General features: G+C 42.7%; 1 protein-coding gene across 1 annotated transcript in view; it reads left to right on the top strand.

The window, feature by feature from the left end:
* Window positions 1-8,664: 8,664 nt before the first annotated feature.
* LOC142581921 (uncharacterized) overlaps window positions 8,665-16,015 on the top strand; it is a 29,106-nt gene continuing 21,755 nt past the window's right edge. The window contains exon 1 of the mRNA XM_075691364.1: window positions 8,665-8,997. Within this exon, the coding sequence (XP_075547479.1) occupies window positions 8,901-8,997 (97 nt within the window). The 5' untranslated portion in view covers window positions 8,665-8,900. The remainder of the gene's footprint in view (window positions 8,998-16,015) is intronic.

Here is a 16,015-nt window from a genome sequence, read left to right as displayed (position 1 = left end):
ACTGTCCCATTAAAAAAAAACATGAATCGCGAAACAGTGAAACGAAGCACCAGGTATGACATAAGAGCTGGCACGATGTTTCGTGTCGCAACAAAATTCTTGGCGGCTACCTACTCATATGTTGCGAAAGGGTCTCACTGTCTCACTCGCGCAAACTGCTGGAATTTTCTCATCGACAAGAAAGCGATTTTATATCCGGTATGACGCCACTGTTGAAAATTGAGAAGTGGAAAACGGCCGAGTTTAAATGGAAAGCACCGCTTGGTGTTTCCCAAGCTGGATTCAGCCAAAAAAAAATTGGCACTCACTTCACATATCGTAGCAAAGTGGGAATGGCAAGCCAGATGAGACATTAGCTACCACCACTACCTAAAGCTCTGCGCATGTATAACGATTTTGAAAAGAACGTTCGCTTGATGATTTATATAGATGGGAAAATAGTGCAAAGCAAGTGAGATAAATGATGAAAATGGGAAAGTCCTCACGTCTTCCAGCGTTTGCTGAAAAGAAAAACCAACGCGATTTCTTCCTCTTTCTCATGTATATATATATATATATATATATATATATAGTTATTATTGAAGGACACAAGAGAAGGGCTCACTTAAAACTGCTTTTTTTTATAGCAATGAATATCAGGATAGGTTGGCACCTTATGGTGGCACCGGCTGCTCCTTGTCACTTGGCAAAGAAAACAAGTTTGCGTAAGAAGGGAGAATAGCGACACAAAATATGACACTCAGTAGTACACTGCATGAATAAAAAATATACAGTCAAACAGTACATGAGTCGCAAAATTTTGTGCATTAGTTCTGTACACGGACGCATATATAAGTCAGATATTTTGAACACCCAAAACACACAACACATGTAATACACTGCAAGTACAGAACAGAATCATACATATTGCGTAAAAGTTGTGATCGCCACATAAACCAATTATGAATCACGAACAACGTTTATGCTACTCATTTAGCGTATTCCGATCATCTGAAACTTAATATTTTACCCTAATGTTGGTGTCCTCTAAAAACTCTTTCAGAGCAAGAAGTGCTCTTTTTTGAAGGCCCGCAGTTGGCCATGGGCCAAGTATCTTTTTTAGCTTCATAATAAAGGCAGCATGTCAAAAGGTAAGCTTCACCCAGATTGTCAGGCAAACAAACCCGATCAAAGGAGCTTATTCAATATATCGAATTGAGCTCCTATGAATAAAGTAGGACCTTTCCTATAGCTCCCAATGCTAGAGCACAAGTTCTGGCGCACAAACACAGCTGAAAGTTTCTTACATGAATCATTAACGGCTATTGGTAGAGTAATTGTACCCCTTTTTCCTCGAAAACCGTGGTACAAGGCGGGAGAAAGCACAGGTCAAGTTCAGTGTATGTCAAGTTTGCCATTTCGAGTTATCATCGGTGTGTTCTCATTTCTTTTTTTCCTCCCACGCACGCTGTCACTGAATGCATCCCGTACATATATATATATATATATATATATATATAATTGTTACTATTATTATTATTGAAGGACATCGACAGCGAATACATGTTTTGAGTGTGTAGTGATTTATTCTTACTCTTTTATGAAGCAGCGACGTGCGCAAGTACGGCCATACGAAAGAGGAATTTCCACAATTTACAACTACTTCACTGTGAACTACGTAATTATGAAAGCAGACGAATCTCCGCATAATGTTAGGGTCGCCTTGGCGGCTAGTTGCCATAGAACTTGTTGCGGGCTAGTTTTGATAGAATAACAGTTACAGCGGTTTCCTGTAACAGTACTCCCTCCGTAGACGGTCACGCATTCACAGCAGACGGGAATTCTGTAACGTCTACAGCTTCACTGTGAACTAACTAATTATGACGAGTAAATGAAACTCGGCGTAGTAATAGTGCCGTCTTACGAACCAATTTCAGTATATTTTTTTTCATTATGCCTACATTATATTGGGAACTGAAGAGCGTTCGCGGGAAACAGGAGACGAAAACATTTTGTGTCGAGTCGACTCGTAGACGGACTAACATCGACCACCGCCGCTGGGTAGCCGTATACCACTACGCTGTAACAAGTAAGAGAAAAGAGACAATGAGCAGTCTTGGTGAAAGGCGCAGCGGGAGGGTCTGAGAATTTCTCATTGTTATGTTTCGACATATTATTCTTCAAGGAAATCAAGAATTCCGACGTTCTATTTTAAGGCATATTAATATTCTAAAAAAGAGCTCGCGAGGTTTTGTTTTTATTTTATTTTTATAACAGTTTATTTTGTGGGTTGTATGGCCAACGCCATTACACATTATACGTTATAAAGGGGCTGCAATACCGTGACAATATTTCGAAATAGCGCCTTCCAGATCAAGAATGAATAAGCGCCCGTATTTGACAGAACGACAAAAACGAGGTGAGAAGTAAAAAGTTTCCCTGCGACAGAAATATGGAAGATAAAAAAAACAAGAAAACACCCGCACAGACGCTACCTAATCTTACCAGCAGTGAGATGTTGTCATATCGTACTCTGTGCGTTTACATATAGTATGCATATGGTGTGGATGATGTAATCATACTACATAAAGGGAGCTATGGTTAAAGTTTTAAACGCCTTCCAAAAATGTCATTATCGATTGTGTTACGCCCTGCTAGCTGTGCAATAACACATTTTCTCTAGAAATAACTTGGCCAGAAAAGGTTTAGTGATATAGTAAGGTGCGCGAGAATTTTTAGCTTATGTAATAATCATAGACACATATATAAGGCTCGTGAAGACCTGCTCGAGAACCCAGGGAATTTCATTTCGTAGGCTAAATTACTTTGAACAATATTTCTTAGGCTCCCAAGACATGTTGCGCTTATAAATTCAGCACGAGTTGAAGAAGGCCGGCAAAAGGCGCGTGTTTGGCGCGCCTAGGAGATTCCAGGAGAGGAAGAAGGGGAAATTGAATAATGTCGATAGTACCGTATTTTCGCGATTCTAAGCACCCCCGGATTCTAAGCACCCCCCCTCTATTTTCGCGAAAAGATTGGGAAAAAAGTTTGCATGCGAATCTAAGCACCCCCCTATTTGTTAGGAAGCGCGCGTAGCGAAGGCCGCCAAGCTCGCTTGCTCACACTGTCATCGAGCCGGAGCCGTCGGAGTGCCGAGGTGGAACGGCGTCCGCGACGCGAGTACGCGTACAGCCGGACTGTGAGGATGTATGGTGAAAGCTACAGAAAGCGTCCCCATCAAACACCGCAAAGTGGATTTCGGATGCGCGGAAGCGGGTCCAAGTGGACGTTGTGGTCAAATCATTTAAGAACTGCTCGATCACAAACCACTTCGACGGAACGGAAGACGACCCGCTGTGGGATACCGAGAGCGGCGGCTCAAGCGGTGCGACGAATTCGAGTGGCAGTGATAGTAACTGAGCATCCGACACAAGCGGTGGGTTCACTGTGTGCACCAATTTTTCTTTGGAATGTTTGCAAAATAAAATGTTATTATCGCACCCGTCTCGTCATGACATCACAGCGAAAAGAGGGCGGGGGGGGGGGGGTCATTCTAGATTCTTCGAATCTAAGCACGCCCCCTCACTTTGGGCATCGCGATCGTGAAAAAAAAGGGGGTGCTTAGAATCGAGTAAGTACGGCACATTACCAAATTGCTTGAAATAATAAAGACTCTGCTTTTTGTTACGGTGCCGTACCGTCTTTCCTAATGGCATATGCACTTCATGAAAATTGAAATAACTGACACAAAACATCCAGAATAAGAACTTTGGTATTTTACGAGAGCCCGTCCTACTTGATTTAAAATATGAAAGTATGCTATGCAAGATATCCAGCATGGAAACTGCTGTGCTCGAATATCTTGGACACAGTACGGAGAGCCTATACGGCTTAGCGCCAGTTCCGCGAGGATTACGCTATATACACGTAAGACACACTTTCAGCCCTGCCTGAAACAGTTCACGAAGCCGCCGTTGTGGTCTGTACCTTCCTTTTAGCTGTACAGTCTTAGATACGGTTGTTGAGTAAGAAGGTATGCAGTTCAGTGATGCCGTAATACCTAAGGCAGCAATACAAAGCAGTTTCACATAAAGCTTAGAGAGAAACGTTATTCGAAAGAGAAATTTCCTTTGGCATACCCTCTCGGGTTGTGCGTGGCTGCTGGCCTGATCACTAATTATCTTGGCGGATGTATTTGCGGTTATAAACACAAAAGGTTATTTGTGCGCCGAATGAAAGTGACAGCGAAAGCGCTTCTATTAAGTGCAATTACGTGCACCTCAAGTACTGTGTCACAAAAAAAAAACATACTGTTACATAAAACCTGAACATATGTCACCGCACAGGCATCCTGTAAGCGCAGTGACCTTTAAATGAAATTGTGAATTATATTATAGCGGCTCTCTGAAAACAGGTAACGAGGCCGCGTGTTAGAGAAACAGCCTGTTTAACAGAGCAATCCTGGAGCCATCATGCACGTTTTCGGACCATCCAAATTGCAAGACTGAGGCCGCTAAAACTGCCGTTTATCTCTTTGTTAATAATATCACTGCAATTTCACTTTATTGAAATATTTTACCTTACGTGGGAATATTGATCTCATTTACTTTGATTTAGCTATTTGGTACGTGCCGCTAGGTCTGTTGCCTATCCGTGGTCAATCATCCAGAACGGGTGTGCGCCACTGCGACACAATATGTACACAGTCCTTAAGTGTTGTTTGGTAACTGCCAAACTCTTCGGTGCGTACACCTGTCATTACCTTCGCTCGATAAGCACCCTACATCGCCTTCGCGCTTGCGAAATCACTCTGTAGACATATTATACTGTGCATCCATCTGATTCGGAGTATGTATTTCGTCGTAGCTTGTGAGCAGTGACGTGCATAAGCATAAAAATGCCATGACAATAAAGTTTTGACGTCTGTATTGGATAAGCAGAAGCATTCTATGTAGATTTGACGTCGCGTAGAATGAAAGTGAACAAAACTGTATGCATCGCCGTTAGTTGCATATTATTAAATTCACCGCGTTACTAAAACTTCGCTTCACTTATATTACAGTATGTATGTTCGATCGGTGTATATTTATGTGTGCGGAAAATATTAATACCAGATCACAAGTCAGCAAGTGGTAATACATGCCGCATCATTTCTTGAGTTATATGTCATGCTAATACAGGCTAATATAAAACGGTAGTTTAATGTCCAAAAAGAGAAAACTATCTACTGGGAGTAGGAAAACGCTTGAAGCATTCTCATAAGTACGCGCACATCACACGTTGCTGATCGTGCTAAAGGTGTGAATAGAAGGCCACGTCTCCTAGGTGTTAATGGACGTTGCGGAAGTATAATACGTCAATAAGTTGTTAATGCTCGACTTCTTATGGTCATTGCCTAATCTGATGTAAGCTAACATCACCGTTTTAAAGTTGATGAAAACAGGCAAAATTTATTTATCAAATATCTTTTGTTAGGACTTCATTTATTAATAAATCGAATGGGACAAGCCGTGTACCGGAAGCGTCACTTAAACGTAGATATGTACTCCAACTTCTGTTTCTCAGGACGTAATTTGCGGAAAACTTTAACGCAGAAGCGCAACCTTAGGATACGCTTGATAGTATTTTTTTCTAGCGTTTCACTTGCAGAATTGTGGATGTAAAATACAAGCAAAGTAAAGCGCTGCCCCTTCAGCAGAATCCAATTTTCTACGGCCGCTGCGCGCTACCGGACCGTAAACACCACGCGAACCGGCGTTTCAATGTTGACAACGGTAATGAAATTTTCTCAAAGATTAAGGCGCCGACAAAGAGAACGCGCTCGAACTCGATGAAAACGATACAAAGCTGCTGAAGCCGCGCAAGCAAGATTTCTTTGATCGTTTGGACCAATATATTGAAGGTGGCCTTTAAGTAGCAAACAGCGTTTTTATTTGCCCGCGGGTGGCATCTTCAGCATTTGGACAAATGCAGTATCGCATGGACTAGTACTATCTTAATATGATTCGCGTTTCTGTAGAACCTAGCCTCTCTTTGCTTTTTTTCTTCCTCATATGAGCTATGCTGCTGCAAACTAAAGCAAGCCATTCTGTAGCAACAAAGCTTGGGTGAGCGTTGCTTACCGAGGGCTGTAGGGAGTGGCAACGTTTCCTTGCTGTGTTTTCTTTGCCTCATGGTTTGCTATTCCATCTCTTTTGTTTTCCTTCTCGATTCAGTCATCCTTGAAGTGCAACAAGACGTCCTAGTCATCCAACTCGAAGAAAATATGACACCAAGTTGAATGTGCACGCGCCCAAGGAACATACAAGAGGGAATTTAGAAGGTCAGCTCTTAAGGAAGTGGTTCTTAAAACAAACACGAGCGATATCAACGTGGAAGAAATCGAATTCTCGCATAATATGAAGCCTCGTATTCCTACCATTATGACTCCGCTGGGCAACGACCATCTCTCTTCACTGAAAAGTTGTGGCTGGACGTTGCCTGCTGTTCTCTCACGCAGTTGTAATGATTATACTTTTGTTATTGCAAGTTTTATTCCTTCTTATTCTCTTGACCCACTAGACCGGTTGAACTTATCCTGAAAGAAAAGCGTGATTTTTTTATGCACTTCATAGTTTATTATTCTTTATTTTATTCAGTACATTTACACATCGATATAGTAGTGGCCGCTTGTCTTCTCGATAAAAAATTGACAGAGTGATCCAGTTTATATTATTTTTCTTCATTTCCATGTAATTTAGCTTGGGCTTTACAAACACCTTGACGTAATTTATTTCACTATTACTGCAAACGCAGCAATTTATTGACGAAGACTATGTATTATCATCACGCACCACATACTACTGGACATAGTAACTACTCCAACCTATTCCAGGTTACGACAGAAACTTACAGTTGCTTCTCTTGTTGTGATACGATATGCGCAAATATAGGAAGGTGAGAATAATACTAAGGAAAAGAATGAAGAAAGAAAGAATGTCTACGAGAACGAGAGACGAACATTCTGCTCACTTGGCGCATCAGCAGTGCGACACGTAGAGGCGTGGATGTGATATAAAACTTCAATTCGTGCATAAGGAACAAGCTGACAAAAAATGGCGCGTAATTCATAAATAAGCAATCACTGCGCTGGGGGCTCAATCGACCAAGGGGATTCCGACTGCCAAGGGGTCCTGACTAAGCAGAAGGCTGCATCAAATTATGGCACTTTGCATCTTGGTAGTCCCTCATAAACCTGAGGCACGATCTGTATTTGCTGTAGGCAAAAGGCATAGTGCATCAGAAACAGGACAAAAGATGAAGAGAGATAATCGAAACACATGTTTGGCACTAAACACATGTTTGGCGCTGTCATTTATTTGTTTAGCTCTATGCGGCAACATATCAATGCCTTTCTCTGACCGCGAATCGAAGCTGCAACAGGTGTCGGCCGTGGGACTGGCTCATTGCGAATCGCTGACAAAAATGTGCTCCATCGAAGATTCCCCCCGTCATCCGCGCTTTAATGCATCCAATGTTCTGTGACTATTTTTTTCAAGCGACCATTTTAGCAACAAAAGTGTAAATCTTTTCTAGAAAGTGTCCGTTCGCAAACTGACTCGCTGTCTCGTCAACAGGGAACTAAAACAGCAAAACGCCTCCTACCCAGCAAGGCGTTAAACGGTCCCGAAAAATTCCGGTTGTGTTACTTAACGTAGAGCAAAAAAAGAAGCCCGCGGATTTTATTTGATGATGCTTGTGTACGGGGGGGGGGGGGGCGGGAAGGGGGGGGGCTGTTTCACAGCTAACGCCATGGAGTGTGCTGTCGAGGAGCATTTTATGAGATGCTTCAGTAGTCTAATAGATCAAAACGCTACTTGTGTACGATCCTGAATATATGAAATAAGAACTACACATTGCCCTTTTTGAACCCTTGCAGAGAACAGCATTAAAACTTTTAAAAATACCAATATGTAGCTAGGAACACTAAAATAAAGAAAATGACACCTAGAATAGTGGTAGCTGGCTCACGAATTTTATGGCCCCATGGGAACTTAACATTAACAGGGACCTAATTATCCGTTTTGAGGTGTTACCAATGGTCTCGTGACAACATGCGCTAGTGTAAACAAACAAAGAAAATATCTTGATATTGACAGCCTTGGCGTTAATATATATAGTTAATATAGGCGTTTCGAATGCATGAAGTGTGGTAGCGAGCAAAAATGTTTTATGACAAAGCTTTTATCTGTCAGCTTATTTTTTTCGGATTGCTTCCCATCTGCTGACCCTGAGTCCAAGGACAAAAGCTACAGAAGAAAATGCTTAGGGGATCACAAAATGGGGCAAATAAAGCGCAGCTTGCGATAAATTAGCAACTGATGATAGCATCCACAGGGCACGTAACTGCAGCTTCTTCACGAGTGAACGCTTTTATTTGAAGAGTAAGCGCTACGAAAAACCACGCCATTTAGAAAGAATTAAGTTTCTTTCACCTCATTGAGAAACATAATACGGCGAAGTCAACTGCAACTGACACCCGTAGGGCATCCCGTTCGCGAGAAATGTTCGCAAAGCGACGGCCACCCCAGTGAAACGGCCCTCCCTCGAACGGGTCGATGGACGCGCCTCGCCTAGCGGCCACGTCAGGAACCGAGCAGGGTCTTAGCCCGCCGCTGCGTTCCTCAGTTTTCCATTTGGGCCGGCGCCGGTGGTCGCGACCGCTCCTCGCAGCCCCACGTTCCACAGGCGCGCGCGCCGAATGTGCGGCTCTCCGGAATTGCCTGCTGCTTGCCGGGCGATTCCGGACAGGCTCCTCTCGGGCGAATCCAGCGTGGGCGGTCACTCGCGGCGGGCGACGGCTACGACAACAAATACGGGGTCGTGAGTGCCCCCAACGCTGACGCTGCACGCCTGTTCGTCCGGTCTCTGTACTCACGTCTATGTTGTTCATGATTGGAGCCATACGAGTGGGATACGCTGGCATCGTGCGCTCTACTACCGCCGCCACGGCTATTTGGATGCTCTTGTGCCTCTTCGGTAAGTGTCAGCATGAAGGAGGCTTTGCGCCGCAGGTGTGAAAACAAGTTCTAGGGGTCATCTTTAAGCTTATGCTGTGCTGTGTGACAACATTTGGAGCCGGCACGTTATGTTTAGGTGTTGCAAGAAAAATCTGATTTTCAAGATCTGCTCATTACTGGATAAAAAAATAAATTATGGGGCTTTACGTGCCACAACCATGATGTGATTATGAGGCACGCCGTAGTTGGGGATTCCGGAAATTTTGACCACCTCGGGTTGTTTAGCGTGCACCTAAATCTAAATACACATGCGTTTTAGCATTTCGCCTGATAAGCCTCCGATGTTCAATCCTCAAGCCACGGTGGCCGCGTGGCTTCGGCTCTCTCCAATAGACAATGAGGTTTCCTGTCTGAATAGTGAACTTGCGGATGGTTAGCCTCAGTTGCGTCAGTGAAAGGCGTTACGTTAGCTCTTTCCGCTGTTTGCTTTTTAACTTTATAAAGAGACATGGCTTCATAGTCACGTGCAGCCAGCAATTGTTTGGTGTCTAAGCGGAAACTAAGTTACAAAAACGCACTTCATATTTATTTGTTTGGTGGACAACGAGGCTTTTTGTTGACAAGAACCGCGCTCTGTATGGTTGACAACTGTGCACCATGAAAATTTAATTCGACATTGCTTTTAACATCCGAGTTTAAAATATCTCACCTGCGTAATGTGTTGCGCCGTACAAATCTTCAGCAAAACTAAACAAAATGGTCAGAAAACCACTTTGAAACGAGTGGAATGCTCGTACTAAATGTAAACAGCTAGCCGTAAGCCTTGCGATTATTGCTTATCTCATTTAAGATAAACACATTTGCAGAATGATGGGCGTTACCGACTGGCCAGGCCTGTCATGTACGAGCACGAAAACCTGTAGTAGAGTCTATTCGAGAAATTTTTTGGTGTGTGAAAAATGACAACCGTGCACATTGTCAGAAAGACAAAAAGACTAATGCGGTGCAGTCAGTTTCACCATAACTGTCAATAAAATAATTCTGTAAAGGGGGCCATTGAGTTGTATTCAGCTTAAGTAACTGTTTCTTCACAGTACCACTGTCTGCTAGTACCAGCTGTGGTGCTTGCTCTTGCTTCCACATTTTAGTTTCTGGCTGTTACTTACATTCCCCAGTGCAAAGTAGCTAACAGCGCTCAGCCTGGTTAAGCTCATTGCCTCCAGCTTTTCTCTCTTTGTCAGTTTTAGTTCCTGAAATTTCTCAGTCAGCAACAACGCAATGAACTAGCAGAACTGATGTAGTTTTCTACTCAGCCAACTCGTAAAAGCAGTTAAACAGCGCCAGAGAACACAAGGGACCAGACGAGCAAGAACGACACGTACACAGGGCGCTGAACCAACAAGCCCAAAATACGTCTTGGAACAGTAAATTTACTGAGACAGCTGTCGAATATCAGTAAGACCTTGCATGCAGGCAGTTCTCGTTTTCTCGAGTATATATATATATATATATATATATATATATTTGCTCTGCCGCTTGGCCCCATCCCTCCTCCCCCTGGTTTTACACGCGTAGATTTGAAGGCGCGCCACTTCCCAAGAAAATCAATCTGAAAGAAATAAACACGCGCTTTCCATGGCCAGATGATAAAAAAAATGTAGATTACTAGGCCTTATCAATAATTTTCTATGCTAGATGGGGCGCCTTTTAGAAACGCTCATCAGCGTAGAGCCGACGCGAGGAGCGATGTTTTTTTCTTTGTCCATTTTTTACGTGGCATAAATATGTTCCTAAAGACGTTGGCCAAGATTAATGCCTAAATTCACCACTTCTTTCACTCGAGATTTACTTCTAGCGCCCGGAAAGTAACCGGTTTTAAGCTGGCGGCGATAATTGAACTCCGGTCGGCTCAAAGAGCCTACTCAGCTTTATTTTTTTTCTTTGCCTGTTTGTTGATCGGAACTTATTACAACCGTTCAGAAGTGCAGAATTTGCACCCAATTACAGACAGTTGCATATTAATTTACTTTCTTGCATAATAGTCGTAAAAGTTGCGAAATAAAACGCAATTAATACTGGCAACAACTTGATTTGAGCGAGTTGGTTCATCTTGAGTAAAACTTGAAGCAGCGCGAAGAAGACGAAGACAATAATTAAAAACACTTCGCGCTGCTTCAAGTTTTACGCAATGCTGGCCTAGCGGATCTTACACATCCGGCTGCTGACATCTCACCTCTTCATCTTGTCTGGCGCTTTTTGCTAGCTAGGTTACTTATTAAGTTAGGCGCGCATTCACAAGCCGTTCTTGCGCTAGAGAAGTTGGTAAGAACAAATTGCAGTTAATCTTGATGCAGGAAATATCGTTAGCAATAGTGACTGACCAATGAAAAAGGATACAAAAAAGAAGCTTTGTCAACTAAGCACTCTTTTCTAGCATATTTCTGGAATTCAGCATACGTAAACGATCGAGCGTTGTTGAGCGTAACCAGTGATTATCATTGCACCGATAAAAAATTACGCTTATAATTGAGGTTAATGCATGGTTATGCACACGAAATTTTACCTCACTTCAGAGGGCATCAGTGGGCTTTCTTACTATATATATATATATATATATATATATATATATATATAGTCTTTCGTGGTAGAAGAGCGAATAAATTCACTCAGCGCAAATATCACAGGAAGAAGACTTATGAGAAGAAAATTAATCTTTCAACATAGATTGAAGGGCGGAAATATTAGCCACTTAGAAGCCCATCAAGATAAAACATGGTTGGCATTTCTTGGCTGTTCTACGCATTTTCGCATAGCTCATGGCACATCTTTCGTTTCTGTTTTGATGATACATATTAGTTTTCTTAGTTTAATAATGGGTGCACACAATATGGACTTTAACGCTTGAATATGCTTTTGGCTCCTGCTATTGCTTCACAACGTTTTATTGAACTCGGCATTTTTCCGGTGAATATGTGTCCAACTTGACCATGCGCTTTATACTTGCAATACTTGCAAATCACCGTTAAATAATAACCGAGTTGCTCACAGAGAACAAAGAAAACTTCCCTTCAACGGATTCCCACAGCGTCTAGGGCCTACATTCTTTTTTTGCAAAATTTTCTTCAAAACATGTCCATACTGGGCTTCCATTCGCTCCCATTTTGAACAAAGAACAGATTTCCTACAACAAAGCAGACAATACACGGATCAACATTTCATCAAATTTCAAGAAAACTTCATGATAGAAAATCTCGGCGGTGATCATGAACAAAAAAAGGAAAAACAGCACGAAGATTTAACCATAAAGAAAAAACACTGTACTACTCGAAATGCTTTGAAAATGCTACCTTCTGCACACATTAGGAAGCTATCAATGTCGAACAAGGGCTCGTTAAGATGAAGCAGCGAAACAGTGAAAGTCATCAGGGTATAACACTGATAGGTTTCTGCATAACGCGTAGCCTGAAAACTTGTATCACCTTACTACTTGAACTTTTTTTGTGAGTGTAAACTCAATGTGTTATTTTATTTGATACATTAAATATTTCCCATGAGAAAACAATAACAGGGATGTTTAAACGAGTTCTCGTTCAAGTTAACTCAGTTTTGGAAGAGGTGGTTTCAGTAAAGAGGCGATGTCATATTTACTACTGTTAAATATTTATTCCCGCCCGATATGGCAACAACATACTGAAAAACTAAATGACTGCATGGGATGGCTTATTGATGAGTGAACAAAGAGCCCTCGACCATTCCATGCCGGAACTCACAGTCGACTGATAAAAAAAAGAAACATCAGCTGCAATCCCTTTTTCTTAGACATCAAGGATGTTCAGGAAATAGATTACCATTGACGTTATTGGTGCGTTGTTGGTTGCAAATGTGGTACAGTTGATGATCAGGCAGCAGCTCAGACAAGCTTTGAAGAACAACCCCATGGACCATTTCAAGCGGTGGTCGTTTTTTTTTTTTTGTGACGTAGGCACCAGGCCCGTTACGCCTGGGTGATAATGGTCTGATAAATATAAATGTCCTTTGCCTGCTACGAGCGAGATTAATGACAGCAAATGGTCTAACGAGCCCGGACAACCTACAACGCATTAGTTGACTTTCTTTTTTTCAGGCGTTTTGAGAAGACATTTGTTCGCGCTTTTCTTTTTTCTGTCTCGCTGGCACGTAGTGGCTTCGACGTGAATAACATGGCAGCTTTCCCTAGGAGTAAACGAAAGTGGTGAGCGCCGAGTGAAGGTGTGAAAGGAACACTTGTTTTCTTTTTCCGTTTCTGTATGATTTATCCACCTATAAAGGCGTAATAATTTCTTCGTAGCTTTTTTTCATTTGAAACCTGACTTTGTGGCTGCTGCAATAACTGGTGTTTTCTAATTAAAGCACGTCGCTAGTAGGCATAAACGATGCGCTTTCTTTTGTAAGAAATGATGATTGTAGTCTCTCAACCATAGTATACTACGCTGTGTGAAAGTTGTTGTGAAAGCTTCCTATGGAGTTCTGGTGCTGTAAACTTCAGTACTTCAGCCCCGGCGTTCACAACACAGAAAATTATCGGCTTCAGATAACCACAAAAAGAAATTCAGAAAATTTCCTTCTGGTTTCAACTCATATTTGCAGTACCACGTCATTCCATGGATCTCAATCAACATTCGAAGCACGTCTCCTCCTTGAGCCATCATTTAGTCCAGTGGTCTTCGTCAGAGCCCTCACGCACAGAGGTGCCCGTGCCAATAAACGAGAAATAAAATGCAAGGATCAAGCAGGAAAAAGGCAAAAAGGAAGTTTTTACACGTCGAACTACTGAACTGAATCACCTCGTCCATTGCTCTGAATGAACGTTAGGTCGATTTCTCAATTATAGTGGGGCTACACTCACAAACCGTTGCACAAAGGTAGAAGCTAGTGCGAGTTGGTAACGTTTCATTTTGATGGCGCCGACAGCGCGCACATACTAAAGAAATGAGAGACAGGCAGGAAGTGACAGATTGTTCTTTCACTCTCCGCCTGGCGCGTATTTTCTAGTTATGTATTGATACCTTTGAGTTATACAGTCCCACAAATTTTCCTTGTCTCTACAGTGTCTTGCGTCAGCCTGCCTAGACTTATGCGTCGCATATTCTCCCCATTGAATATCAGCGACAACCGCAGTTTGAAGGTTCCGCAAACATTCACTGAGAAATGTGTCGCGACTGTATACGTTTCCTACTTCAAGTTCTTATTAAGGCACGTAAGAGTTTGATGAATGCATGTTCTCTAAGAGGGTATTGGAAAAGAATATTGTTTCCTTACTCACGCAATGATGAAAGTAAAATAACATATGTTCCTGATCTCTCTTATCTCTAATCATCTCCGCATCAAAGGTTTGGTGCTGCATAGAGGCTTTTTGTATTTTCACGGTACAAAAATGTTCACTGATCTTCTTTCAAGAATTTGCAGCTGGGACAATAGATAAACTGAGAGTCGTTATCGATATCTATAATGAAAATCTTCATTGCACAGGTTTCCTTCAAGAAAAGGTAATAAAATAAATGAAGCAGAAGAAAACAGAGAAGGCATAGAGAAATAGAGAACGGGATCATGTTCTATCTGAAAATTTGAAACGTGCGCAAGTTGCAGAATAAGGTGTAGCAGAGAGAGCTGGGTTTATTCAAATCACTGAAAATTCTGGAACACGAATCATATCTCTTTATAAGTACGCTTAAGGGTCCGGCTCTAGCAAAGCCGGAACAATCTATTCTAAGGAAACGAGAACACTGTTTCGAGAACTAAACTGTAGAGGAAACAGAAGGGCAAGAAAAAAAAAAGACGCTATTGTGAAACTTCTGGATCTCACATAGCATGAGTTATCGATTGAAGTATATATTTCTACTTTCGTTTCTCAACCGTAATTACTTCTGTGAGCACCCACAATGCAAGTCAGTTCCCTAAAAAGATGGCAATACAAAAAAGGGGGGTTAAATACTACAGCGAAACCAGCCAATTAAAGAGGCCACTTTGTTAACGGCTGAAATGGTGCGTTGCGAACAAAGGGGCGCTCGTCGGTTCCAGGAGCTCGGCGGCTGAAGCAATCACCACGGTTCCTCCGCAGCAGCATGGCAGATACTGCTGCTTCTAACGGCTCCTACGAACTATTAGGGCCCGCTGATCCTTTGTGAGCGAGTGGCCTTCGCCCCACTCTTCCAGGGAGTTAACTGGTGGCGCCGCCCGTTTCGCCGCCCGCCGTCGTTTTCGCCTCATCGCTCGGATCTAGAGGAGACCAAGAGGGATTAGAAAGCAGATTTCTAGGGAATAGTACGTCGTGGTAAGCTATAGACGCGAGTGTATAGCTGGCCAAACGAGTGGTGCAATTTCAAAGCTGACGGTAACTGTCTTATCGGATCGAATCACAAGATAAAGCGAGTAATTTCTAAGCCCATTATCATCACGCCAACTTAGTGGGCGCGAGCTAATTTCGCCTCGCTTCAATTGTGTTCCTTAATGAAGAGTTGTGCAAATGCTTTCCGCCATCCCCCCCATCCCCTCTTATTGTTCTGCGTGTGTTTTGCTCTAATCTTAGTCTGCAAACTTCTTTCATTCCTGCCAGCCCTGCCTCAATCGTTTTCGCTCGATTCTCCGCTACACAGCCGAGCCAGTTCTTCGTTCTCTCCACAGGGTGTGTGCATTGCTCTCCGCGTCTCGCTCCTCGTCCTTCCTAAAGCACCCTCCAGTGTCCGTTATCCGGCTTTCTTTCTATTTCCGCTTTACAGCATTTTTTTCTGCCTATTTTAGGGCGCCTGTGCAACGTGGCCCAAATACCACGTGTGCGCTTCTGGCGAAGAGGCTTGCTCCACCCCAGCCATCTACGACTTTGCTTCGATTGGTGTGTCCGTTCGCCGTCGATTTCCAATAAAGAAGGAGCGTCACTGAACATGCCACCGTGATTCACCGGTTTCCATTTGCATTTTTTGTAACCAATTTCTTAATCTGTCCCTTCCACGTACTTCCGACTTCCTTCTTTTAAAAAATTTCAGTCGAGGCTTGTGGGATCG

This window comes from Dermacentor variabilis, chromosome 5 (genome assembly GCF_050947875.1).
Source record: "Dermacentor variabilis isolate Ectoservices chromosome 5, ASM5094787v1, whole genome shotgun sequence".
NCBI lineage: Eukaryota > Metazoa > Arthropoda > Arachnida > Ixodida > Ixodidae > Dermacentor > Dermacentor variabilis.
This window is presented reverse-complemented; position numbering and strand designations above follow the sequence as displayed.